This window comes from Myxocyprinus asiaticus, chromosome 4 (genome assembly GCF_019703515.2).
Source record: "Myxocyprinus asiaticus isolate MX2 ecotype Aquarium Trade chromosome 4, UBuf_Myxa_2, whole genome shotgun sequence".
Taxonomy (NCBI): Eukaryota; Metazoa; Chordata; class Actinopteri; order Cypriniformes; family Catostomidae; genus Myxocyprinus; species Myxocyprinus asiaticus.
In genome coordinates this window covers 28,214,873-28,242,462 of record NC_059347.1, presented here as the reverse complement: position 1 = coordinate 28,242,462, position 27,590 = coordinate 28,214,873, and the positions used below count along the sequence as shown (strand labels likewise).

The 27,590-nt window shown below is 38.3% G+C and overlaps 1 protein-coding gene across 3 annotated transcripts in view; it reads right to left on the bottom strand.

The window, feature by feature from the left end:
* The window catches only part of LOC127434854 (rhotekin-like), a 100,561-nt gene extending 73,973 nt beyond the window's left edge, over window positions 1–26,588 (bottom strand). For all 3 annotated transcript variants that reach the window (XM_051687878.1, XM_051687911.1, XM_051687922.1), the window contains exon 1: window positions 26,250–26,588. In XM_051687878.1, the coding sequence (XP_051543838.1) occupies window positions 26,250–26,360 (111 nt within the window). In that variant the 5' untranslated portion in view covers window positions 26,361–26,588. The remainder of the gene's footprint in view (window positions 1–26,249) is intronic.
* Window positions 26,589–27,590: the final 1,002 nt, after the last annotated feature.

The following is a 27,590-nucleotide window of genomic DNA, read 5'->3' as shown; positions in this document are numbered from 1 at the left end:
TCTGTTGTCCAATGTCTGTGTTTCTTTGTCCACTCTAACATTTTCTTTTTGTTTTACTGTTTCAAAAGTGGCTTTTTCTTTGCAATTCTTCCCATAAGGCCTGCACCCCCGAATCTTCTCTTTACTGTTGTACATGAAACTGGTGTTGAGCGGGTAGAATTCAATGAAGCTGTCAGCTGAGGACATGTGAGGCATCTATTTCTCAAACTAGGGACTCTGATGTACTTATCCTCTTGTTTAGTTGTACATCTGGCCTTCCACATCTCTTTCTGTCCTTGTTAGAGCCAGTTGTCCTTTGTCTTTGAAGACTGTAGTGTACACCTTTGTATGAAATCTTCAGTTTTTTGGCAATTTCATGCATTGTATAGCCGTCATTCCTCAAAACAATGATTGACTGATGAGTTTCTTTTTTGCCATTTTTGACCTAATATTGACCTGAAGACATGCCAGTCTATTGCATACTGTGACAACTCAAAAACAAACACAAAGACAATGTTAAGCTTCATTTAATGAACCAAATAGATTTAAACTGTGTTTGATATAATAGCAAGTGATTTTCTAGTACCAAATTAGCAATTTAGCATGATTACTCAAGGATAAGGTGTTGGAGTGATGGCTGCTGGAAATGCAGCCTGTCTAGATTTGATCAAAAATGACTTTTTCAAATAGTGATGGTGCTGTTTGTTACATCAGTAATGTCCTGACTATGCTTTGTGATCAGTTGAATGCCACTTTGGTGAATTAAAGTACCAATTTCCTTCCGAAACAGCAAAATCTGTACATTATTCCAAACTTTTGGCCGCCAGTATACGATTAGTAATTACGAGTTCTAAGACGTGAACTCTTTTTAAAAGTCGGAATCTAATGCATTGACGGTTTTAATATTTGTATTACTTCATGTTCGTGGCTTTCAAAATAGTGGTGGGGATTTTGATTAATCGTTCATTTTGAGTTCATTCACTGATTCATTGTGACCATTTCTAGAGACTGCATATTTAAACCAGTAGGTGGTGACAAATGAGCACCTTTTATGTTGTGAGTCAATCACTGACTCAGCTGATTCATAAAAAAATAAATAAATAAAAAAAATAAAAAAAAAGTTGTTCACCACTGAAACATTGGAAGTGACTGAGAACGATTCGTTCAAAAACACTAATTTGAAACAAACACAAGTTCAAAGCCAGAGTGCAGAGCAGAGAGTTGTGCTAGATGCTGTGGCTTCTTTACAAACTATTTTTGCTGACGGAGAAAAAAAAAAAAAATGCAAAAACTAGCCAATTTTTGTCCGAAACGTAATTTATTTTATATTATTTACTTGTTTGTTGAACTGTTGTATAAAAGCAATATCACACCGGCAATAATGCTGTTGTTCCGTATATTGATTAAAGCCATGCTGATAAACAGAACTGTTGCTCATGTGATATTGCTTAAAGATGCACTCATTAATTTTTAGTTTTTGAATTTTTAGTATTTGTCATCTTGAACTTACACTGACACCTAGGGGCATGGATGTAGTATCATTTAAATGCAAAGTTGTCAGTTACCGATGCCATTGTAGAAATTCACTTTTCACAGTCAGCCATGATGAATTTAATCCATGAGTGAAAAAAATACAACAGTGTGGTTACTGAGATTAAGCAAGTAGTATGTGATTTTACCATGGCAGCCCCATTTTAGGGGATCCTTCCCATGTGTTAGTAAAACTGCCTTTATAAGGTTACAGATACAGTATGACTGGAATCTTCATCTTATATGAGTGGTCATGATTTTATAAATATGCCTCAAAATTACAATTTCTTTCTTTAGGAGTACAACTTTTTTTACTGAGAAAAAAAAAAAAAAACTGACTACACCTTTAAATAACATGCACAAAAAGTATATTATACAGTATGTGTACCACACTGCCCCAAACTTAAACTCCACTTCTTCAAGAACAAGTCTGCATACTGCCTCAGCTGCAATATACAAACATTAACTGCAGGCAACAAAGGGTCCATCTGTCCCCTCTACAATGAGAGTAGTGCTTTGACTAAGTGACTGCTGTCTCCCTAATTCTTTCCTCATGATGATGCCATCCACCTTTATAACTCCAAGATAATTCGTCATGTTATCAAGCAGTGGTGAATCAACCATTTCACCTATCAGGAAATAAATTTATTGGAAGAAATATGTTTTATTCCACACAGAGAATCATTTCTACTACTGAAATATGTATTTCATAAAGTGGCTTATGCATGTTAGCAGTGCATCAATCTTTAATGTACACTTAATTATTTAAAATGTCAAAAGTAGAAAGCTTCCTCTCATCATAGCATTAGTAAAAATCAATGCATTCAAGCAGCCAGGACTTCTTTACAATTTTCATTCAGACAGTGGCAAATTAGACCTACATTTTCAATTATAGTACTATATGTCCTTCTCTCTCTCTTTTTTTATCTATTTGTTTTTGCAAGTTTTATGGCAGAACACATTATGCACAAACATGACAAAAGTTGTTTCTTTATGTTTGTGACAAAACATATAATAAACCGAAATAAAATGGTTTTCATTTATATAACAATATATTTCTACCGCAGTCTTTAAGACTCTTGCATAATTCTTGAACTTTTAAGCAATTTTTTTCAAAGCCCTGCCCCCAAAATTATATCAGTATCCTGCATTTATAATTGTTCAAACAAGCCCATTTAACTTCATCAACTTTATATTCATTATCATTTTCATTGCGCATTATTCTTTTCGGTTAAAGCAGAACATGTCTGCCAAAATATATGCTACATTGGCTACAATTATAAATCTGCATGCATCTGTGTGACTCTGATGGGTCCCAACTGAAAGATAAGAATGGCAGAACATTCAGTTTACAAAATGCAGTACAATTAAAAGCATGACAAACTTATCTTCTTGCTCAGTGTCTCTTAAAGCTGAAAATGGAAAACACCAAGACATGATCCATTATTATCCTTAAGTCTTGGGAGGTTGAAAGAAAAACAGAATACAAAATGTGGGCTCCGAGGGAGAGGTATACAGTGTTTGTGAAATGTAGACACAGGGGTCTTGACTTTGTGATACTCAAACAACCAGAGTTAGTTTTGCATTCTTCTTCTAAGGACTAGAATGTTGTACATAGTATTATAGATAACTAAACATGTCACAATATTACATTATTTATGACAAGTGGATGAACCCTTAACTATATTGGGGCCAACGAGAAGAAAGCATTTAAAAAACTACCAAACAAAAGATTTGACGGCACCTATTATAGTGTGGATGAGAGCTTTTGGATATTTGGATATATTTGTGTATCTGCCACCATTCCCGTTTGACCTCCAATTAGGCTAATCCTCAGAATTTACCATGCTAATCAAGTTACGTGACAGGATATTCACAGGTTTTTAAGTCAGGATGGGTTGGCCCGCCTACAGATGATGTACAGTATAAGTCCAAGATGTTTCGGTACCATCTATACAAACAGGGTGCAAGCTTAAAAGGAACCTTAAAGCTCTGTCAGGCCTTTGTTCCTTAGCGGATGTATTGAGGTATTTAGGGACATTTCCTTTTCCAGAATAAGCGAACAGAAATGGCTTCTTGTTTGGGTAACTGGTGTGATAAAGCTGGCGTGGAACTGCTTAGGTGGCAAGAAGAAGGAATTTGACTGGGTGGAGTAAGGAAATGCCACACTAAAGTTACCACAACACTTCAGATTTGCTGTACACTTAAATTTAGAGAAAGAAAGCCCTGTGACAGGAGGAATTTTCTTAAAACAACATGCGCATGGGTCTTTTTTCTTCAACACTTCTCTATGCTATATAGTTCAACATTTAAAGGTTTTGGCAAATTCAGCTAGGTCTTTAAATATATTCTAATAAGAGAATAAAAAAAACAGATAATTCAAAGTGTAGCACGTCATTTAGCACTGTAATAGCAGGCATTTTTAATTTATTAAGTTCAGTCAGAGCACATCTGTGAAACAAACAGACAGAGAGAAGGGCAGGGCCATAGGGCTGCTAACCACTACAAAGAGGCTCAGTTGCTCCACATTAGCCCCATCTGAGAGTCCAACTGAAAAGAAACAGTAAGAAGAGGCCCATATTCTGTAAACACATAGACACAGATCTTATTTCAGGAGAATAATGGGTGTGCATCATATTAGATATTGTATATTAGGGTAGAGTTTTGAGACTGAATTTCAGGGAATGCAGGTTGATCAGGGACCAGGGACCAGCTTTCAAAAAAAGCAAAGTTGTGTTAGAAAATATATAGTAATGCCTCTGCATGCTGATTGGTCTAACAATAACTTTATTTTATTTTTCTCCATACAATGACAGTGACAGCACTGAGTTTGCACTGTTAAAGGTAAAAAAATAACATGTTTCTTTCCCTCGACTCTGGATTCAATGCTATTTTGGTACTACTAGATCTTAGCAGAGCATTTGATACAACTGACCATGACCATGTGTGGTGGGCATCAAGGGGCTTGCCCTTGAGTGGTTTGCCTAATATCTCAAGGAGAGAACTTTTTCAGTTAATATTGGTAGTCACTCCTCATTGCCAGCACCCATTACTGATAGTGTCCCACAGGGTTCCATTTTGGGTCATCTGTTGTTCACCCTATACATGCTTCCATTGGGTTCAACTTTCCAAAAGTAGTACCTTCTGTACCATTGTTATGCTGATGACATAAAATTTTAGCTGCCACTTGAATCAGACTGTAGTTCCTTAGAAAATCTTTTAATTGTATTTCTGATATAAAATCTTGAATGGTATTAAATTTTCTTCAGCTTCATGAAAACTAATCAGAGGTAATTGTTTTTGGTTCTCCAGCCTCAGCTATTTCTGTTGGAAATTTGTTAGGTCCCCTTGCTGCTAACATATATGATAATGTCAAAAATCTTGGTGTCATTTTGAGCTCCTCTTTGGCCTTCGACAGGCAGGTTAGTGCTGTTAAGGTGAGCTTTTTCCAATTTCGATCAGTTTCAAAGATAAAATCTTTACTTTCAAAGCAGCATTTTGAAATAGTCATCCATGCACTTATTTAGTCTTGGTTGGATTATTGCAATTCTTTATATTTTGGATTGCCAATCTACCCTTTCTCGTTTACAGTTGGTCCAAAATGTGGCAGCTAGACTTTTAACAGGTCATAAGAAATGAGATCATATAACACCTGTACTGGCCTCATTGCATTGGCTAACAGTAAGGTTCAGAATCTACTTAAAAAATGTATTATTTGTTTTTAAGGCACTACATGTTCTTGCACCATTATATACCTGTAGTCTTCTTAAATCACACTCTCCCAACAGGTCACTCAGATCTTTTACTACTATCTGTTCCCCATTCCTGTTTTAAATTCAAGGGAGACAGAGCTTTTTCTCTTGCTGCTCCAAAGCTCTGGAACAGCTTGATCTTTCATATTAAATCCTCTCCATCTATCACTGTTTTTAAACGGAGTGTCTATTTACACCCCAAGGTAAGTAGCATCTGCCACAGAGTGCAGCTATTTGCACCCCAATAGTCTGGTGGAACTACAGAAATATATGACAAACTAAACAATGGATGTCGCTGCAGTGGTGTAAGGAGTAAAGATGACGTGTGAATGTGTACTGTTGTCCTAGCGACTGCGGTTCGAGTCCGCGTTTTATTACACTCTTAATATTTCATTTAATACTACTTAAAATGATAGACAAAATTAATATAAATGTTGTCGCGGTGATTTGGTCATGTGAATGTTGAGTACAGTAATATGTTGTTAATACAGTAACCATGGTTAATGTTGTGGTTACTGTAAATTTACAAAAAATACCATGGTGAAACCATGGTTACTGTAGTAAAACCAAGGCTATTTTTTCTAAGGTAAGGTTAGGGTTAGGTTTAGGGGTAGGGGTTTATGTAGTTTGTCTGTGGGATTCTAAATAAACACAATAAACACATTGCCGTGATGCCCATATGCTGTATATTAGTATTTAAATATGGATGCAAATAATATCTGCCACAATTTGCAATGAGGTGTAAATAGCATGTACCATTATTTGCACCAGGGTGCAAATAGCATCTGCCATTTTTAAATCTAATTTATTTTCTTTAGCTTTTGATTTAGCTTAAAGTTTCATTTACAAATTAATTTTTTAGCTTTTTCTTTTACTTAACAAAAACATTTTCTCTCTTTGATTCAGTTTCCCCTCTTTTTCTATTGTTTATTTTGAATTGTGTGCTTTTATATTTATTGGTTTTACCTTGCATCGTACAGCACTTTGGGTCAACAACGAGTGGTTTTAAATGTGCTTTATAACTAAATGACTTGACTTGAGTGAAGCTATGATCCCGAAATGTATTCCACAAACTTGCACATACAGCAGCGGGAGAGTTTATTTGTGATAACATGTCAACAAACAACATGAAATCAGGACCTGCAGTCATTTTTGCACTGATTTGGACAGAAGGGGAAAAAATGAAGAAAAAGAGCAGAAAATAATGAGACAGCGTGTAACATGGGTAACATGGGTAGCAGTTTGACATTTTATTTTCTCATTCTAATTTTTTTGGGGCTCTATCTTCCCAATGCATCGCTCTTGCTTTGCACTCTGTCTAAATTTCATTGGCTTAACACTCTGCCTAAAATCTCATTTTGAGTTCTGCAGAGTAAAAAAAAAAAAAAAAAAAAAACATAGGGGGGAGTAAAGGATTTCACTTTTGTAAATTTTCATTTTTGGATGAATTATACCTTTAAGGTACTTGTTACTGTGAACACTGCATGTCTTGCCTAACAACAACCTTTAACAGTGAGTATTCCCAATTTAAATTTATACACATCTTCTTCTACCCAGTCATTATAAAAACACTACAAAATAGTTCTTAAATATCTTAAAATTGTATATTAAGAAAAATGAAAATAGAGTTCACTATAGGCTTTTTTTCTCAGAAAAGAGCAGTGAGAACTCTTGTATTTAAGGCCAGCTTAAGGTTTGGGTCCTTTGGGGTCTCCAGAACTTTCTCTGTCCGCATTGAGCCCGCAGCCAGTGTCACAGTGCTAACATACTCCACATGTCCACTGACAGTGAATTTCCCCTGGCTCATCAGCTCCCTGGAGACTTTTCATTTCTAAAGTCAGCTGCAGCACATGTGATCTGGCCCTCATCCCAGGACCCCTCCATTGCTTACAAATCAACTCTCTGTGTCTTTTATGCACGCACTCTCACTCTCTCTCTCTCTCTCTCTCTACACACACACACACACACTATAAATCTTGCATTCCACCTATTACACAGAAAGCTTATTTAATAAGTTTAAACAGGATTTGATTCGCTGACTCATTTACACATTATTTTTACTGGAAATGAATGTCTACTTATTGCACAGAGAGATTTTCAGTGAGACCACATTCATCAATATGACCTGAGAAAAAAAAATCCAGAGGGCTTGTAACACTTCTGAAGAGAGCCAATTAATAATACGATTGAACCACAGCACGTCAGGGAGAAGTTCTTACAAGAATCAATGTGTGGGTGCTTAGAGCTGATGAATTGTTGACTGTTTTACTTTGCAGTTTTAGACAATATTTTCAAAGAGCAATGTCTCCCTCTTATGGACATTCATCACTGGTGAAAATGCAACATTCTTTAGTACACTGGCTGAAATTTTAATGCAAATACAGGAAAATCGAATGTGTCTCAGCTTTATTTTGCCTAACGTATGAGCTAACCAAATCAGCAACAAACCACTGCGCTTTAAGCAATAAGAGTCAAATAAAACAGCAAGGCTGGGCCAGGCATCAGCGGCTAGGGCGCCAGTTTTTTAATGTTTAGTGAGGTTTTCTTTGCAGTGAGGGAAACAGCAGCTGTCCAGGAGAGAAAAGCCACAGACACATGCCACAAATGGAAATATCACTCTAAACTCAACTGTAAACTGCTCCCACAGCAGACAGCACAGATATTGTTTCTGCAAGGAGACTAGGTTTATATACTTTATAAAATTAGTTTTACTTCATTATCTATCATCAAAATTACGCTTGTTATTCAAAACAACCAAGCAACCTGGGGAGTGTTATTCAAGAGCATGATCAGTAACTATCCCAACATTTCGCAGGTCACCCTTGGGATTAAAACCTACCATGTTTGTGGTCAGAGATATCTGCTTAGGTCCTGTACCATTAAGGGCTGAACAATAAGGATGGCCTGTGGCCAGTGTGAGAGTTGAGACAGAACTGTCACTTGCCCTATTGGGCCAGTGCTTACGTTCATTACGTTCTGAAGTTCAATAATCATGTTTATGTTATGGCTTGCAAACACATTTTTTTCCAGTGAAGTTTTCAACATTGTTGTAGTGAATTCTGCTGATGTAAGTATGCCACTACTGTCAAGTTATCTATTTGAACTACTAGCCCAACTGGGGCAACAGAAAAACTGCTTATCGAGCCAGGCCCTGGCTACCACCATCCCTTGACACACTGAAGTATGTTATATATAACATTATATAATAGGTCATTATATTACCTAAAAAGAAAGGACCTAAAACACTGGATGAGTGAGAAAAGCTTTTGATTCTGTAAAAGTTTAACAAATCAGAAAATGATGGTTAAAGCAATTTCAAGACTTCACACTGTGAATACCTGGAGAGCTAAGGCAAACTCCAAGTGTATCTAAGTCCTCAACCATCAAGCACCAGATGGTGAGATATACATGGGTTAATCATCCAGTCAGATATCTCCCACTGAGAAAGACTGACAGACAAAGCTGAGCCAACATAAGTCAACTGGATGAGTAAAGCTCACACTCAATTCTCACACTTTGCATTGTACATTATGTAATTCAGTCCTCTTCCTCTGACATCATAACGACTCCCATAGATAATATAAATGTGAATAATGTATTGACAAACCCATGCTTTGCAGAGGGTTAGCAATGTATGAGTAATCTTTCCATTGGAAAGCAAGGTGAGAAAGGCCAACAGTCATGTGATGCAATCTTACTAGCACAAACTCACACCACATTATTCTCTAAGTAAATCTATTAAGAGCACCCATGAGAGTCAATTATAAAAATACTCCAAGAACTGTGTTAATGACATAGCTAAAAATATTCTGAACATGACAACGGGTTTTGGGTGTGTCTATTTTATTAATTTATTTGACCAAAGGCCCTTTTCACTGCCAAATAATATAAACATTTTATAATACATTACCAATGTTGTCATAAGATAACCTTTAGAAGGTTTCTGGAGCCAGTGAATATGAAAAAAAGGGTAGATTAGTAAGCTATAGGGAAATATCTGAACTCTGGCATAATATCTACCAGTATGTACATTTTAAAAGAGATACAGTCACCATTGTTCTAACAAGTAAAATTTTTAAAAGCAATGTTTTCATTCCTAGGGGTCAAAGAAGGTACTGCAGGGAGTCCATGGAGAAGATTTGTTCATTAAGTACATTCATGACTACATGAATGAACACAAACTAATGATCCATTAAGCATTATATGATGTTATCATGTGTTCTCAATCCAAGTTATAAATGGTTATTGAGAAAATCTAGCTTTTTTACATTAGGGGTCCCTGGGTTGGCTGAGTTGAAAGGCAAAAACCCCTGACCTAAAACAAGTGGTGGATCACTGATAACAGTCTTTTCAACTGTGTACATTTACAAAATGTTCTTTGAGTAAGAAAGGGAGAGTGTATCCGTGTATCTGTGAAAGACAACAGCCATTATTTGAGGAACTTGTCAATAAATACCTTCATATTTAAATGTATTCATTTAGCAGATGCTTTTATCCAAAGCGACTTTTCTGTGTTCCAGAGTGTCTTCCTCATAGAGATGTTACAGGGGCCCACAGACACCACGCCTATGCACTAAGCTAGTTAATAAATGCTAAACAATACCAGACATTCTTAAAGTGAGTGGCCACACATACCAACCCCCTGCTGACTCTGCTTTAAGGTGATTAGGCAGGGAATAAACTAAGGTTGAACTCTCACTATCACACAGGGACGGATTAATGCACGGGCCAACTGTGCATTTGCCCAGGGCCTCCGACCAGCAGGGGGCCTACACATTTATCAGCATTATATTTTATATGGTAACACATAATTATTATTTTACTCTAACAGAGCTATGTCAAACACTTTATCATATGATCAGTTTTAGACGTGTTATTGTTAAAATACGGTGTGATGTGTACTGTACAGTTTGCCCTGTCGTGTATTTGTGTCATTATATCCTGATTGAAGGGCAAAAGACATGCAAACAATGCTGTGGAAAATGTGCTGCTACCAGTGGATCTTTGACATCCATTCATCTACTTGAAGAACACATTGCGATGTGATAAAGTATACAGTCTGATGAATCCTTGACTGAATGAACTCACTGAATCAGTATTGTTCAATGTTTATATGACAACGTGCAGCTAGCTACAGATAAACTTTTCAGTTAATTTTTTGTTTTTAAATAAATGTACAAAAGAATTTCTAAAATGTAGCCATTTTAATCTTGTCATTGGGGAATAAAAAAAACAAACAAATACTGGCTTAGGGGGACAGACAGCATTAAAGGCCAACAGATCAGGATGGGGAAAATGAGGATTAATGCTATTTTTACACACTGATTGCATTGTGAGCTAACTGACAGAAGTTCATGGGTGTCAGTTTGGTGTCTGTAGAAAGAGTGGGCATGTTTGCACATTATTGGCTGTTGTGTTTATTAATGTGACATCAGTGTGCCATTTACATAGGACGCATTCCTGCGTTCAAAAGCAGTTGGATGGAGAATAACAGAATGGAACTGAACACAGGGGTCTCAATGCATTTAAAAAAAAAAGTTTAACTACTTTAAAGGGGCCATTCACAATGGACATGTTCAGTATCCGCCTCATCAATTTTGGACTTGTTCTCTGTAAATATGCGCTAGACAAACATATTTAACCACTGTGTCATGTCACACTATTTTGTCTGTTGCACACCATGAGTGCAGCATTTTTCAAACACTGTGTCCATTTACAATAAACCTCTTATGGGGATTGACGTGATGCCAGGCAAGGTTCGGACGTGTGAATGGCGAGCTCTGCACACTTTGCTGGTTTTAATACTTATGTCATAAACCGGTGAGATTCGCTACACCCTGATCCTTAACTGTTCTAGGAAGACAATATGTCAAAAACTTCAATATCCTCGGGCTCTGGAGGCATTAAAAGACACTTACGTGCTCAAGCTGATGCCCCCCGAGCAGGCCGTAATCCCAGGACTTGATTTGGCCGGAGAAGTGAAGGAAATTCGGCGAGAATTGTTGAAAATGTCGGCAATGCTGACGAGGGTCATTGCTAACTTGGAGGATCTTGCTGCAATATGTCGATCGATCATTGCCATGGAGACAAATTTACTGAGGTGGTTACAAGAGTGTCAAGAGGATGTCGAGAAACGGATCGATTATCTGGAGTCATCGGAGAGGGAATTAGCTGCTAATCCGTTAGCGACCAAGGTGGATTTGGAGTGCTTTTGGGAGAAGTTGGAGGATTTGGAAAACCGTAGTCGGTGGATAACGTCCGGATTGTTGGAATTCCTGAGGCCGAAGAAGGTCGGGACATGGTGAAATTCCTGGACAGGCTCCTTCCGAGTCTGCTCGACATAACAGGCCATAAACTGGAAATCGATCGAGCTCGCAGGGTTCTGGCTTGGCGATCCGCTGAGGGAGACAGGCCCCGATCAATTCTGGTCAAATTTCTGAGATCATCCGAAAAAGATCTCGTGTTACATGAGGCGAGGAGTAAAGGAAGGCTTTCTTGGAAGAACCACAGCATTTTCTTGTTCCCAGACATTGCGAATTCGACAAAAAAAACGTGATTGTTTCAATGAATGCAAGAAACTCTTACATCAATGGAAGGTCGCTTTTGCACTGATATTCCCGGCCAAATTGAGAATAGATGCTAAGGATGGCCGTAAAATATTTACATGTCCCCAACAAGCGATGTCCTTCATAAAGTCAATGGACTGAGTAAGTTATTTTGTGGTACTCACGTTGCAGCCAAGTGGACCGACTCACTGAACATTCACTTGACCATCCGAGGAAACTGAGCACCTCTTTTGTTTCTTTTTGTGCTGGTTCCGCCTAGCGGCTAGAGTTTGTTTTGTGTAGTAACACTCCTTCAGGACAGTATGGATTAATCTGTACATTCTTTGTGCTTATGCCTCCTATTGGTTGGAGTTTGTGGAGTATTTCTTGCAAGACATTGGAGTGATTAGGTCATGTGTTGCACTCATGTAACAGCTGAATGGGCCGGCTCACTGAACATTCCTTTGATTGTCTGAGGAAACTGAACGGCCTTTCTTTCATTTTCTTTCTTTTTTTTTTTTTGTGCTGGTTCCGCTACCGGCTGGAGTTTATCTTGTGGAGGAATACACCTTCGGGACAGTTATGTGGATGAATCTACACATTCTTTGTGTTTATTCCGCCTATTGGCTGGAGTTTGTTTTATAGATTATCTTCTGTTGTGTAATTCTGTCTCACAAAATTTGTATAGAAACACCGGACTTGAGCAATCCGATGGCAAAGTTGTCGCGGGGGCTCTCCTAGGCATACATGGACTGTTTGAGTTTAGAGGGATGGACACCAGTTGGCGCTGTCGTGCGCAGGGTTAATGCGCATGTTTTTCTTTTTTCTGTTTGTTTGGTTCGGGGGGAAGTTTGGGGTTTGATTGTTGCACTAATGTTGGAATGTGGTTTTTATAATTTTATTTTTGACACACAATCTATTTTTTCTATTATGTCAAAATGTCAAATGTTAATGTGAGTGGATCGTCTCTCTCCACGTGGAATGTGAATGGGTTGGGGCACCCCATAAAAAGAAGGAAGGTTATTTCTCTTCTTAAACGTAATAAATATGATATAGTGTTTCTTCAAGAAATGCATCTTTCCCGGCAGGAAGCTGAAAAATTTGGAAAGATATGGGGTGGACATGTTTTCTTTAGTGCTGGCTCAAGTAAGAGCAGAGGAGTCATTACACTGATAAGTAAGCATCTACAATTCAAATATCTCAAACAGATTAAAGATAAATTAGGAAGAGTCATTATTGTTTTAGCAGAAATTCAGGGGCAAAGTCTTATTTTGGCTAATATTTATGCACCTAATGTTGATGATCAGGGATGTTGCAAGTCGCGGGCACCCCTCATGATATAATATTGGGAGGAGACTTTAATCTTTTGATGGACTCAGTCCTTGATCATAGTGAAGCAAAAGTGTGTAAGCCCCCTAGAGCAACATTGACGCTTCACAGGATGTGTAAAAATCTTGGTCTTACAGATATTTGGAGACTTTTTAACCCATCTGGTAGGGACTATACATTTTTTTCCATCAGCTCATAAGATTTATTCTAGAATTTGATTTTTTTTAATTTTTTTTTATATCCAAGTCTCTCATTTCATCTGTTGTTGATTGCTCAATTGGAAAAAATTTAGTCTCAGATCACACCCTGGTGAATTTAGAGGTGTTGACACATATGGAGAAAAGGAAATCATATAGTTGGTGCTTTAATGTATCCCTTTTGCAAAATCCTGAATTCCAACAAATGTTAAAGGCTGAAATCAATGTTTATATGGAGACCAACTGGTCCTCAGTGTCCTCTGTGGGCATGGCTTGGGAGGCACTTAAAGCAGTTCTTAGGGGCCAGACCATACAGTATGCCTCATTCACCAAAAAATCCAAAGCACGAAAACTCATGGAGTTGGAAGGGAATATTAAAAGTGCCGAGGCAGAGCTGAAGCGCCGAGTGTCATCTGATGGCCTCAGAGAATTGACCCGACTGAAATACAGTGTAATGAGGAGGCGAGAAGCAGCTTTCCTTGTTCAGGTAAGGATTTATTTTCTCCGTCTGTAGCACAATTACAATCTCACAGTCTTTGTGTTATGCACTAAGTTAATCTCCAATCGCACACCGCTACACAAAATAAACTCTCATCATTTGTAATAATAACACTCTTTGTTTCATTCGGGTCTGTGGTGCCCAGGCTCTCTCTCTCTTCTATCTGCGGTGTGTCTCTATTTATGCCGCTCTCCCCGTGCTCACTGAAATTAGAGACAGGTGTTAGACATCATTTAGCTCAGGTGTAAGCGCCCTTACCGCTTTCTCTCTCTCCGGAGAAATGCTTGACCACGCCCCCGCTGCCACATACAGATATACTATTTTGTCATGGAAGGTGGAGTTTTGGCTATTCAGGGCAAGACAATCATACTTTGAGTCGGGGACAAAGCAGGAAAACTCTAGCTAGATATATAAAACAGAGAGAGTCTTTTTCTACCATTCCCTCAGTGAAATCTGCTGGTGGTAAAAATATTTACCTCGGCCATGGATATTAATAATGCTTTTTAAGAATTCTATCTTGATCTCTATAGTTCCACGTCTTCATCTACTCATGAAGATATTAGAAACTTTGTGGAACCATTAGAACTCCCTAAACTGACGAATGAGCAAAAAAATTCTCTTGATTCTGAGATAACCTTGGAGGAGCTTGGCGAGGTAATAAAGGCCTTGCCTACAGGCAAGGCTCCGGGGCCAGATGGCTTTGCTGCTGAGTTTTTTAGATCTTATGCTACAGAATTGGCTCCACTTTGCTAGAAGTTTATACGGAATCATATATATAGAGAATGGAAAGCTTCCACCAACCATGACGCAAGCCCGGATCAGTCTGATTCTTAAAAAGGACAAAGATCCAAGCAAGTGTAAGAGTTACAGTCCAATTTCACTGATCCAGCTAAGCATTAAAATATTGTCAAAAATTTTGGCTAACCGATTAAGTTATGACATCTCTTACACATATAGATCAGGTGGGGTTTATTCGGGGCCGTAGCTCTTCTGATAACATTAGGCGTTTCATCAATATCATGTGGTCAGTGGCGAATCATCAGACTCCGGTCGCTGCATCTCACTTGACGCTGAAAAGGCATTTGATATTGTAGAATGGGATTATCTTTTTAAGATTTTGGAAATGTACGGGTTTGGGAATACGCTTATTAGATGGATTAAGTTACTTTATAGACACCCGGTAGTGGCGGTACAAACGGATTAATTTCAGATTATTTTACTCTGGACAGTGGCACCTGGCAGGGTTGCCCTCATTCCCCATTATTGTTCTGTCTTGCCCTGGAACCATTAGCAGCCATGATAAGAAAGGATGATTTTCCAGGGGTGATGGCGGGAGGTGTGGCGCATAATCTTTTACTTTAAGCAGATGATATTTTATTATTCATCTCCGACCCTACTAGACCTATGCCTTGTCTCCACAGAATTATTCATTCCTTTTCTAAGTTCTCGGGATACAGAGTTAATTGGTCTAAAACTGAAGTTTTGGCTCTGACAGCGTACTGCCCGGTAACTGATTTTCAGCCAGGCGCCTTACAGTGGCCCAAACAGGGCATTAAGTATTTGGGTATTTTATTCCCAGCAAATTTGTGTGATTTAGTTAGAGTTAATTCTGACCCTTTAATAAATGGTTTGAGCGATGTGGGCAGGTGGGCTTCATTACATTTATCTATGATTGGGAAGGTCAATGTTAATGTATTCCAAAATTCAACTACCTGCTACAGACTCTCCCTATAGATGTGCCCCTCTCTTATTTCAAGCAATTTGATAGCATAGTGAAGTCCTTCTTTTGTAATCTGGGACGTTTACCATTCCATTTCAATAAGTTACATAGGCCGATTGACAAAGGTGGGCTAGGCCTACCCAAGAATTAGTTTTATTATTATGCATTAGGTCTCAGACATTTGGCTCATTGGACGCTTCCACCTGAGAGAGCCCCTCCCTGGTTTTGTATTGAACAAGAAGTTCTTGCCCCTATTTTGCCATTGCAAAGCCTTTCTATCAAACTAACCGGAGAAGTTAAGTTTCATCCCGTTATCTCGCATTTGCACTCGGTATGGAAAAAGTTGTCCAGAGTGTTTAATTCGGACATTTATTTAAATGTTGTCTCGAGCATATGGATGAACCCAAAATTATATAATATTAAGTCCCCTTTATGCTGGTCAGAGTGGATTGTGAGGGGGGTTACTACATTTGGTGACCTATATGAGCAAGTGTTGAGATCCTTTGAACATTTGGTTCAACATTTTGGGATTCCCATATCTCTGTTTTTTAGGTATTTACAGCTGTGCCACCTGCTCTGTACTATTTTGGGGAGTAGCATACACCCCCCTAAAGCAGCAGACACTCTGGAAGCGGTGATTACTGCTTTTGGAAAAGGTCATGAGGCATCAGTGTATTACTCCCTCCTAATTCAGAGTCTGGGGGATGGAGCTTTAACTTTTATCATGAGATTATGGGACAAAGATTTAAACTTGGTATTGGAGGAGGGAGTGTGGGCTAGGATTCTAAAAAACAAAACGTCAAATCTGCATCTAGAGATGCAAGGGTGCACCTTATGCAATTCAAGATTTTACATCGATTCTGTTGGACCCCCTCTAGATTGTATAGGCTTGGTCTTAAAGACACACCCACCTGCTGGCGATGCAAGTCAGAAGATGGAGACACAACCCATGTCTTTTAGTGGTGTGTTAAGATCCAAGAATTTCGGCCGTACAGCTGCAGGCGCCACTGATTTCAGCAAGACTGAGCTTGCCAAGAACTGTGATTGTAAACACTATTACGGATCCATGTATGTAATGACTTGGATCATGTCCAGCAATGACGTACAGTGTCTGTGTGAGATAGCTGTGGTCGTCATCGCTTTTAGAGCACAACTAAGTCAGCTGTATGTTAACAATGCTATGTTGTTAGCACATAGTGGGACTAAGTCTCATGGATGAATAGTAAGTTGGGTGAATGGGGTGAAAGTGCAGATTCCAATCAAGTCTACTGGGTAAAACAAACTGTTTACAATTTCACTGTTTGCACTAATCATTTCCTAGATTAAAAGACACGCTTGCTGTATGTGCATGAGAATCTAACATTTTGTATGAACATTCAGAATGAGCATTTTGGACCACAAAAACAACTAAAACAAATGTTACAAAGAACATTGTTTATGGTTAACAATCTGCTTTTGAGATTTTAAAGGTAGAGTTAACAAAAAATGAAAATTCTGACATAATTTACTCACATTCATGCCGTTCCAAACCTGTATGAGTTTCTTTCTTCTGTGAAACACAAGAGAAGAAATAGCGACTAAAACTGTCAATACCTAATATTCTGCATAAAATCTCCTTTTATGTTCCTTGCAAAGAACATGGTTAGTAAATGATGTTAGAATTTTCATTTTGTGTGTCATTGTGTAACATACACACGGTGTGTGACTCACTTCCTTTTTCCAGACAGACACAGGTACGCATGAATGAATCCCCTCAAGCTGATCTCTGTGCATTTGATTGAGGAACAGTTAATGACGTTAACAAAAGTCAGGGCCTCTGCTGTGTCTCATCTCCCTCTGTCTGGAAGATGTTCCTCCAAGCTAAAAGACAAACACTCATTCAGCTCAAAAGAGCAAGGTTAAGGATTCTGGTATGCCAGTGTCATTTAGAAATGAAAGCATGCCTTTGAGCAAAGTAAAGCTAACCCACCAATTTAAAATAAGAAAAAATTTATCAATCAGAATTATTCCCCTGAGAAATGTTGTTTCTTTGTTTTTTGTTTTTTACTGTAGTTGCATGTAGCTGCTAGTGATGAAGAAGAGTAAGTAGACACAGACATTCAGTATGGCAGTGATTTTGGTGTTAGTCAGCAGACATGTTTCCCTATCTTTCTGTGTCTCTACAACATGATCTCATGGGAAATCGACATGTTGCTACCGAATATCCCCATACCCTGAAATCAACCACATTCTAACGAGTTACTAACAAGCGGAATCTTAATACTGCTAGCGCATTGCGCTAGCAGTATTAATGTCAATGATTCAATGCATAAACAGTGACGTATATTTTGACATTCTCATGCCAGCCACGTCCGTATGCATTAGCAACCTTAGGGTATTAATCTCATTTTGTGAATATGTTTCTCATGTGGGACACGGATGTGCGCAGGGTGACTGAAGCCTTAAGTTGTGCTCTGCTCTATCCGTGAGTGCCCGTCAACCTGGCTTCCCGTGAAATGTGAGCTCCAGTGACAAGATAGCGCAGAGAGGCTCACATGAACAATTAAATCAGGCTTTCCTCGATATAGTGGCACATGCGACACATTAATTCTACATGACAATTTTCTATTTTAAAGCGCTATGGAGCAATTCAACCACGTCAAAAGGCTAGACAGCTATGACATTAACTACGGTTACATGGAAACCAGAAAGCAGCTTATTGTGAGAAAGCGGGTTATTGCGAGAAAACAGCGTTCCTGTTTACATCCACTGTATAAGCGGTGTACACTTTACTCCCATATACATGCGGCTTGGTCAGTTAGCGGCTTTCTCCACAGCAATGTAATTTTCCCATGACACTTGTGTAAATAACAAACATGAGATACGAGGAAGTCTTCGCTATTTTATTCTCTATTACGCTTTATTTCCAGATATTCCAGAGTTATCGCTGTGCTTGTTTCCTTTACTTTCCATTGCGACCTGCAGCAGAATTGCACTGCAATAGTGGGGTTTCCACTTTTATGTAAAATTCCAGGATTCCCCCAATGTACCAGTGCATATACATGAACATGAGGGACAGTCAATATTTTACATTAGTGTGCATAAATAGGTATAGTTTATAGCATATGTAATTTTCCCACTGGACACCCAGAAATGTTGAATTCTTTCCACTGTGTTGACATGTTGTTGGGCTTCATCCTATGATGTTTGTTGTCCCGGTCTGTTCCACGCATGCTCAATCTTCAAATCCATCAGAACGGTGCTTATGTGTTTACATTACCACATTAAGCCGCGTTCTCCGAGAGAACCCTAGGTATGTTAAACCGCTTTCTCTTAATCCCTTAAACTGCGTGAGGAAATCAGCGTTCTTGTTTACATGTTGTTTCAGAATGCCACTTTCTGCTAAAACACTGAAATAAACTGTTTTCTTAAGTGTATGTAATCGTGGTCATTTTGAACAGTGCAGACAAGGGAAAGAGAAAACACCTGCCCTGTACCAGCATTAATTACGCTTCACATCTAAACATCAAAACCCTTACTAACAATTATTATCACAGTTAACTGTAACAGAATTTTTCAATGCAACCGTGAAAGATGTAGCCAAACATACATGGCTCTCCTGTTGTGGGTGTGTAAGTATTTTGGATTGAAAGACTTTCGCCTGTTGTAGAGATGACAAATTTCCACTGTAGCGTTTACCTCATTCCACAAGGCAATAAGCTGTCATCAAATGATTGAGTATCACTTTTGTGTATGACTTTATTTTTCGTATTATTTATTTATCGGTAAAAAACAACTGCAACAATTGAAGTACCTAATTTTGTTGTGGATGTCCCAATGTGGATACTGGATTTGCACTTTTCAGAAAGCTTATACAAATTAAATACAATTAAACTGATTTGCACATGCATCAAAATAACACCCACTGAGAGGAAAAAAACATACATCCAACTTACATCACAACCTTTATAAATGTTTCACCCTCTTCCTCAACTTATTTAAAGAAACAAAAAATATCAAGCCTTGATTATTGTGGTCATGATGTAAGCCAGAACACACTGGTAACCTGTCTTCATCACCCTAACAGGGAAAGCATCACGTGACGTGACGTATACAATTGAATGAATAATGTCCATGTCAACTCTGCACAAGCAAGATAAGATAAGAGTGGAGTGGACTGAGCCTCTATTCATTTTTTAAAGAAGAAAACATGCCAATACTGAAGGTTATTACCAGCAAAGTCAATGTAACCACAATGTTGTGCACATTTCCGTCATCCATGGTCATTGCATGTCCAGTTGAGTTATGTGGAGGGTTAAAACTAGGGGTAAACTATTAATATTAGTGCATTTGCATGTTTTTATTACAATGCTTGATTAACTTAATTGGAAACTATTGTGGAAATGACATTTTTAACCACAAACTACTAGCTGGTTGGTTTGGTTCATGGCTTAGAACTCTTTTATGATGTATATTGTGAAAAGTATATGGAAGTAATGGATATGAAAAATACTTCCGGAACCCTGGCAGCTGAGAATGTAGGCTGGCACTGTTGCACACTATGGTGCTGGTTTAGGGCAGAGCTACCAGTTTTTTTGACCCATGGAAGTTTAAAGCAATCCGTTTTGAAACAATCATCTACAGTATATCTTTGCACTTCCATTTGCTGCTGCTAACGACACAGAAATGAAACACATCACCTTTTTTCTATTAGTAATTATTTACTGGATTGTTTTGTAACACTCCCCCTCATGGTCTCTACCATTTTCTCTGTGCTGCACAATCACAGGATGTTGTTCTCGTACTAGAAGTTTTTGCCAATATGCTTCATGGGTCCGGAACTTTATTCAAACAGTTCTAAGCAAAACAAACAAAGAACAAAAAAAATCCTCGAAACTGCAAAAGCTGTTGCCACTGAAACTTAAACATCCCCTCTCTTTTCGATACATAACTCAAGCAACTTTCAATTCACCTCTTCCCAGCTCTCACAGTTCAAGAGTGCCTGGCATGCTAACTACAAAGAGCGAGGCTTCTTTGACATCAGAGTGTGGATGATTATCCTTCTCGCTGGTTCCTCTTAACAGGGCATTCCGCCAGGGAACAAGGGAACCTCTCCTTTCAATCCAAAAGCATGTGCTCCTGTTTGAGTCCCAATGCTAAAAGGTTCCCCATTGTTCTCTGGGAGCCTGAAGGTTTCTCTAATATGCTGAAGGGGAAGTTTTAGCATTTCTTCAAGATATCAACTCCTTCTTAGCTTATGGCATGTGCTTCCCTCATTCTGAACATGGTGAAAGGCACTGCACAAGTGTAATGTATGACATATATGGAAAATTCATCAATCCACAAACTGTGTCCTCTGTATTTGCATTTAAATATGTTTAGAATATGCTAAAGTAAAAAATAACATTTTTAAAGCATGAGGGAACAACGCTGCAAAGCGCTGCGGATATTTACAGTGTACATTTTCACATACGGAGCAAGCCAAAATTCTTGCGAAGAGCAATTAAACGAATCATGAAACTGTAGGGACAAGACTGTTTATCAACACAGCTAAATAAATCTGTCAATGGGGGTACGTGTGTTTTGTCACCCACATCACCTCAGTTGCGCCAACTGCGCACACTCTCCTAAGCACACGCAAGGAGAGATAGAAGCCGCACATATCAAGAACAGTAAAGATAGTTAAAATGAAATTTGAGGAGCTATGATAAAAATGGTTTTCTTATGTTTTATCTATCAAAATGACGGACATCATTTGGAATTATCTGTCAGTGTTTGAAAAGTGGAGGTGGAAATTAAACCTTTAAAATAACATTAACCCAGCAACTTTTCTGGGACTACTCGACCCGTATAAACGAGTAGTCATGCAAGCCCTATGTATAAATGTATTTAATAAATGTTTCTACATTAAAATGTGATATATTACAATTTTATTACATTGCTGCCATAATAATGGACCATTTCAAAAGTTTGTGTTCTGGCTCTCGTTTTTATTTCCCATCTCCTTAAGAGTTCCCACTCACTGCGCTAGAGTGGTGACGTAATTGTATTATTGTGAATTATTTCAAAAACTTCTGTTAAACAATCCTCCAACGTTCACAACTGTCCTTTACCGCCAGAGCTGTTACCACGCGCAGCGCAAACATAAGACACTTAGCAGTGGTCAAAAAGGATTTCCAAAACGGCTTTTGGATTATAAACTCAGAGATGTGGATTTGTACGGTAATTAAATTACCACATGATCTTGGTGTTTGTCAAAAAACAGTAGGTAATTTGGCTGGTAATTTTCTCGCGGTAGGTGGGAGAAAAACACAGACATTTTGGATTCGGACGTCAATAAAATCACTGACTACCCCCTGTAAATGCTGGAGTTACCTCATGTCCCCATGTAAAATAACTGCCGTCCAAATAGGGCTTTTGTCTGCTAAATGAAATGTACAAAATACATGTCCAAGGAAAATTTATGGCAGCTTTGCCTCAGCTACATTTTCACTGGCAAAGGCATTATTATTGAGCAATAATCTGGGAGAATCCAGTACTAAGTATTACAGTATTTAGCAGGATTCAGTTAGGAAAAGAGCAGGCAGTGTGGGTGGAAGGGTGTGTCCGGTGGTGTGTAGCCTACTTCACTTTTAACTTCCTTCAGCAAAATATATATGTGGCAGAGTCCCTCAGCAGGCAAACAGTGTGGTTTTAAGGATCACATAAAACATTACAATACAGGTACCAGTAAAACATTAAAAATTGACCCACACTAGCCAAACTCTGTGCCTGACATCGCATGTATCATATTTACAGTGACATTTTGATGACTTGTTATGAGTCTTGAAATTATCTTTCTCAGCACAACACAGTACCACATTGCAGATCTTTGACTTGTTTGGATGACAGTGTAATTTAAGCAACAACTGGGACGACAGAGCACAAGATAAACAGTAGAAAAATAAAGAGAGAGTTGAAGCATTTACCAGCATCTTTATCTGAATTCCAAACTAGCACAATAGAACCAAAGACAGAAAATCAATTGGGAAAACTGAAACATGCATAAACAAAATCATATGTCTGTTGACAAAAATTATTGACAGCTGACTCAAAAGTCAGTCTTTAAATTCAACATGAAAACTCAACCCTATTTACTGTCTTACTGCATGTTCCATGGTCTTATTGTACAAAACCATCAGTACACATTAGACAAACTTTTTATTTTATTTGGAATAATCAAAATTTGATAACTTGCTCTAACTTCTGAGACAACTTTCTTTTTCAGCTGAAGTCATGAATCCCTCTTTCTTTTCAACCCCTCCAACTAACTAACATGATCACAAGGGAAGTTGGCATGTTGTTTCCGAGAGTTCCAGAACCCTAGGATCGGCCACATTATGCTGACATACTGACAAGCGCCATCGCATAACAGACATTTCTGCATCTGTGTTTACCTTCCGCTGTGGCACGTCCGTAAGCGCATTGCATCAGCAGCGTAGGAGACCAGGGTTCGGAGCCTGCATTGAAATCAGAAAACAGCTGCATTTGCATAATCAGTGACGAGCATGATTCTGAGGTTGCATTTTCCTTCTAACATTAAATTTTTACTCCACTGATGGTTAGGGTTTAGTGTTTGGGTTGGGGGGCTTCAGTTTATAAAATATGCATTCCTCCTCGCTGTATTACAGCCTGTACAGCTGAAAACAACTTGCTTCAAAACTCACATTTGGTGCCCCTTCGTGGACAATAATCCTGGAAAATGGAGCTCACGCATGCCCATATGCCCAACAATCCTTACCGCTTTGGCCACTGGGGGGCAGTATTTCCAATTTCGGTAAGCACAGAGCGATTTTAGTGAAAGAAATGCCAACCTGTTTCCAATTTCACTGTGAGATTCTGGTTTTTAAAAATAGTGATTTCCAATCAGTGGTCACGGTGAACACATCAAACAGTAGACCTCATCTCATCCAGTCTAGTGGGTGTTATATGATGTCACTGGGGAACTGGGGGGGTCTTAAAGGCTTTTCAACAAAGCACAGTCCCTCCAGGATTTTGCGATCGCAAGAATTCTTGCAAATTCAACCAATCTCTGCATTTTTCGCGGTAGCTTGCAATTTTTTATAACTTCCACAAATTTTCCACAAAAAATGTAAATCGGAGGGAATCCCATTGTTTTCCTTCATGTTTGACAAAGGCAAAACAAATGCTTGAAAAGCTTGAAACAGTTGCAACATATCTAAATGCACAGCTGCCATTTGTATCATCTCCAGAGTAACAGTGTAAGTGTCTCTGCCTCGTCTCCTCCACGTTATGCATTCACTATCAAATTCCTTGTCTAAACTTTCACAGGACTGCAGACAGCACACATGCCACATACATCACAGCTAGTGTTTAATCTTCACCCTTAGTGCTGCGAATGAGACACAAAACCTGCGTTTATACACAGAAACCCTAACATTCACTTAAAATACCCATTAGTTGTGTAGTAAAACGTGATAAGTGCTTAATTCAGCAGGCTATGAATCTGAAAATGGCAATTTATGCTGAACACTTATATGCTGAAAATAAATGTTTTTACTGTTATAAAAAGGTCACTTATACATACAGTATATTTCAAAATATGACAAAAATGGCCATTTTCATATATGTAATATGTGCATTTGTTTGAAGCACTTGTGGAATTTAAATTTTTACTTAAATGCTGAAATATATGAACTATGTATTTGTTTGTATATGGCCATATACCAGATTACAATATCAGACAATGTAATAATTGCAACAGGCCTAATGAATCCTCATTTATATTTTTAGTTTACAGATTTATTGCACGTCTATTTTAAACTTAGACTAAGTCTTCTTGCATTGTCTGAGGCAGATAATTTTAAAACAAAAATAATTAAGGGTCTTCCAATACCCACAGGTTTCACCTAAATGCATGGTAGCCTATTTTTGTTTGTAATTCTTTTTTTTTTCTTGCTTACTGCATATTCAGTTATTGGGCACTAAAATATTACACGTAATTGCATTTACAATGTAATTAACTCAATTACAGGGGTAATGATGATTTGAGAGTTTTCACTGCAAAACAACCCCAAAAAATGCTGCAAATTGCATCGTAAAAATTGAGAAAACTCGCAGCAGTCATTTTGGGCTGCAAAAAATCAGGAAAAAGTGCAGCGAAATCCTGGTGGGACTGAAAACATACAATGACTTGAGTGAAATCACATCCATCTTGAACGAGGGACCGAATAAGAGATGTGTATAGGTTAGATTAGTGCCTGGTGATACTGATAGGGACTAATAGTTAAATCCAATCAGTGAAGGAGATTTACAAACACTGTTTACAGCCGTTCAAGAATCAAACAGAACCTCAATTTCAGTGATTAAAGAAGGTAAGTGAACAATCTGAATTTTGATGCTGTCACAAAAACCCAATGATTCCAATGGAACTTTAACTTCATAATGTTGACAATGACAATACTGTTCTAATACTTGCACGAACCTGCAAACGTTCTGAATACAGCCTAAGAATGGACTATAAATAATCAATGATCCAAATTTAGTGACCCAAGTCCAGGTTACTTTTACTGAGGACACAAGACAAGATCTAGTCTGTATCCGATTTGAGAGTCAGAACCAAACTCTTCATAATTAAAGACGACGAAAACCGATTGCTTTTGGATGTCAATATAAATTCTCATGCACAACTACAATTTCAGCATATGTTACGTCTCTGTAGACACCAAGCTATACAACAGAATGAAGACTGTATGTGGTCCCACATCAAACAGTAAATTCTGGCAGTGCTGCCACTATAGGCGTCTAACAGCCACACTCTGAACCAGCCATGCTTCAGTCTCACCACAGCAGGCTACGTATAAATATAATTAGGGGAAAGGCAGAGTTCTCTTTTAACTCAGCCCACTTTCTGTGGGATAATCATATACAGATGGAGTCCTTTTCCTTTAGAAGGATGAATGGGATTTAATGCAAAGTTATCATATGTAGTATCTCGATGATACATTCTGTTTGAAAAATGGATCAATGTACCAGTATAAAACCATAAACTACAGCAAAACAGGAACTCTAGTCTATACCCACAATCTTCTGGGCTTAGCGTGTTCCTATTTATATCACCGTATTATCTTTACAATTGTAAAATGTGAGATGACTTAAGACAAGATCCCAAAAAATATACACTAGGATGTTTCTTTGGGCATTTTTAAGCACTGTGGACTTCTATATAAAGTCTAATTAAAACATTTTGGATAATTTTTTTTAGACAATAAATATTGAAATGGTTTAGGTTTATGTCACTCTTTGCTTAGATTGTCATAGTTTTAAACATGTTACAATTTATGTTATTTAAAAAATTGATTTTCAATGTCTGGGACTGCGAAAAGGCTAAAACATTAAAAGCAATGCATAAAAAGCATCTGAAAAGTAGCCTTGCAAAAATAAATAATGAAGGCATTGTATAAAAAAATTAAATAAAAAATAAACAAAAAGTTTTAACGTGACTTTCATATAAACAGAGGTGGGGAAATGTTTAAATCTGTTCGTTTTAATAAAAAATCTGTCATTGGGACATGAAATTGCCCGAAGTTAAAGAAACACCCAGTAAATGTAGACTAGATTAAAGCAGACTATACTGTACATTCGGCTACATCCAACACATCTAATATAGTCCAGCTGAGCCTCTGGACACAGCACTCACCGGAGCTTTTATTTATTTACCTGCGGGGTTTCCATGAAAACACTCTGTCTGAACTTTCCGCGGCGTATCTCCATCTCCAACGCTGAGCCCCGAGCTATAGTGGCCCTCGCTGTCTGATTTCGGCAAAACATTTACGACTCAAGTGGATCCTTTTCTCCTAAACAGCGCTGTTTATTCTCATTGACCTGAGACTCTCTCTCTCTCAAGCAGCAGTTTGGTATGGAAACTCTCCACGTTGCAGTCATAAACACGTTCGTGGAAATCAAACGAGCAGGCGGTTCTCCCGTTATGGTCTGTTAAGAAACTGCAACAGCAAAAAAACGGATGATTACAAACTGACTCTGCGATCACTGCTCTAATCACGCATCAACAAGACGAGTGATTGAATTCCCAGCACAACTGAACTGATATTGTGAGCCATGTGAAACAGCGACATCTGTCGGCGGCGGAGACGTTGTAACTCAGCAAAGCAACACATGCGTTCACGTCTTCCTCCTTCTGAAATGTTGTGTAACATATGCTGTATGTCCAACAGGTTACATTTCGAACACAGACACCTTGGCTCGAGACAATTAATGACAGACAGGGTTATGTCAGGTAAAGTGGACCAATTTTTGGTATACCATTAGAAGAGCATTAATGTCTATGCACATTTTCATTTTCCAGACTGCTGTTTGTTTGTTTGTTTGTTCAGGTCTCGTCTGTCATTTTATGTTGAATATATGTAACAAAAACCGGCTGTTTACGCCCAAGAGCTTTTTAAATATCAAAAGTCCCCCTCATTGGTTATGGTAAATAGTTCAGGTAAAATGGGCCAGTAAATCTATAGCAAAATCATCACTGGGGAAAAAAATAATAAAAGGGCTCTTTTAATTGGTTTACAATTATTTTCAATTTAATAGCATTACATACGTTATATATATATATATATATATATATATATCACACACACACACACACACACACACACACACATACACATACATAAACACACATTGGCGGCCAAAAGTTTGGAATAATGTACAGATTTTGCTCTTATGGAAATAAATTGGTAGCCTACCTTTATTCACCTAAGTGGCATTCATAAGTCAGGACATTAATATCGTGAAAAATTACTATTACGATTAGAAAAAAAATGAACAACTTAAACTACTTCAAGGAGTTCTCATCAAAAAATCCTCCATGTGCAGCAATGACAGCTTTGCAGATCCTTGACATTCTAGCTGTCAGTTTGTCCAGATACTCATGTGACATTTCACCCCACACTTCCTGTAGCACTTGCCATAGTTGTGGCTGTCTTGTCGGGCACTTCTCACGCACCTTACAGTCTAGCTGATCCCACAAAAGCTCAATGGGTTTCA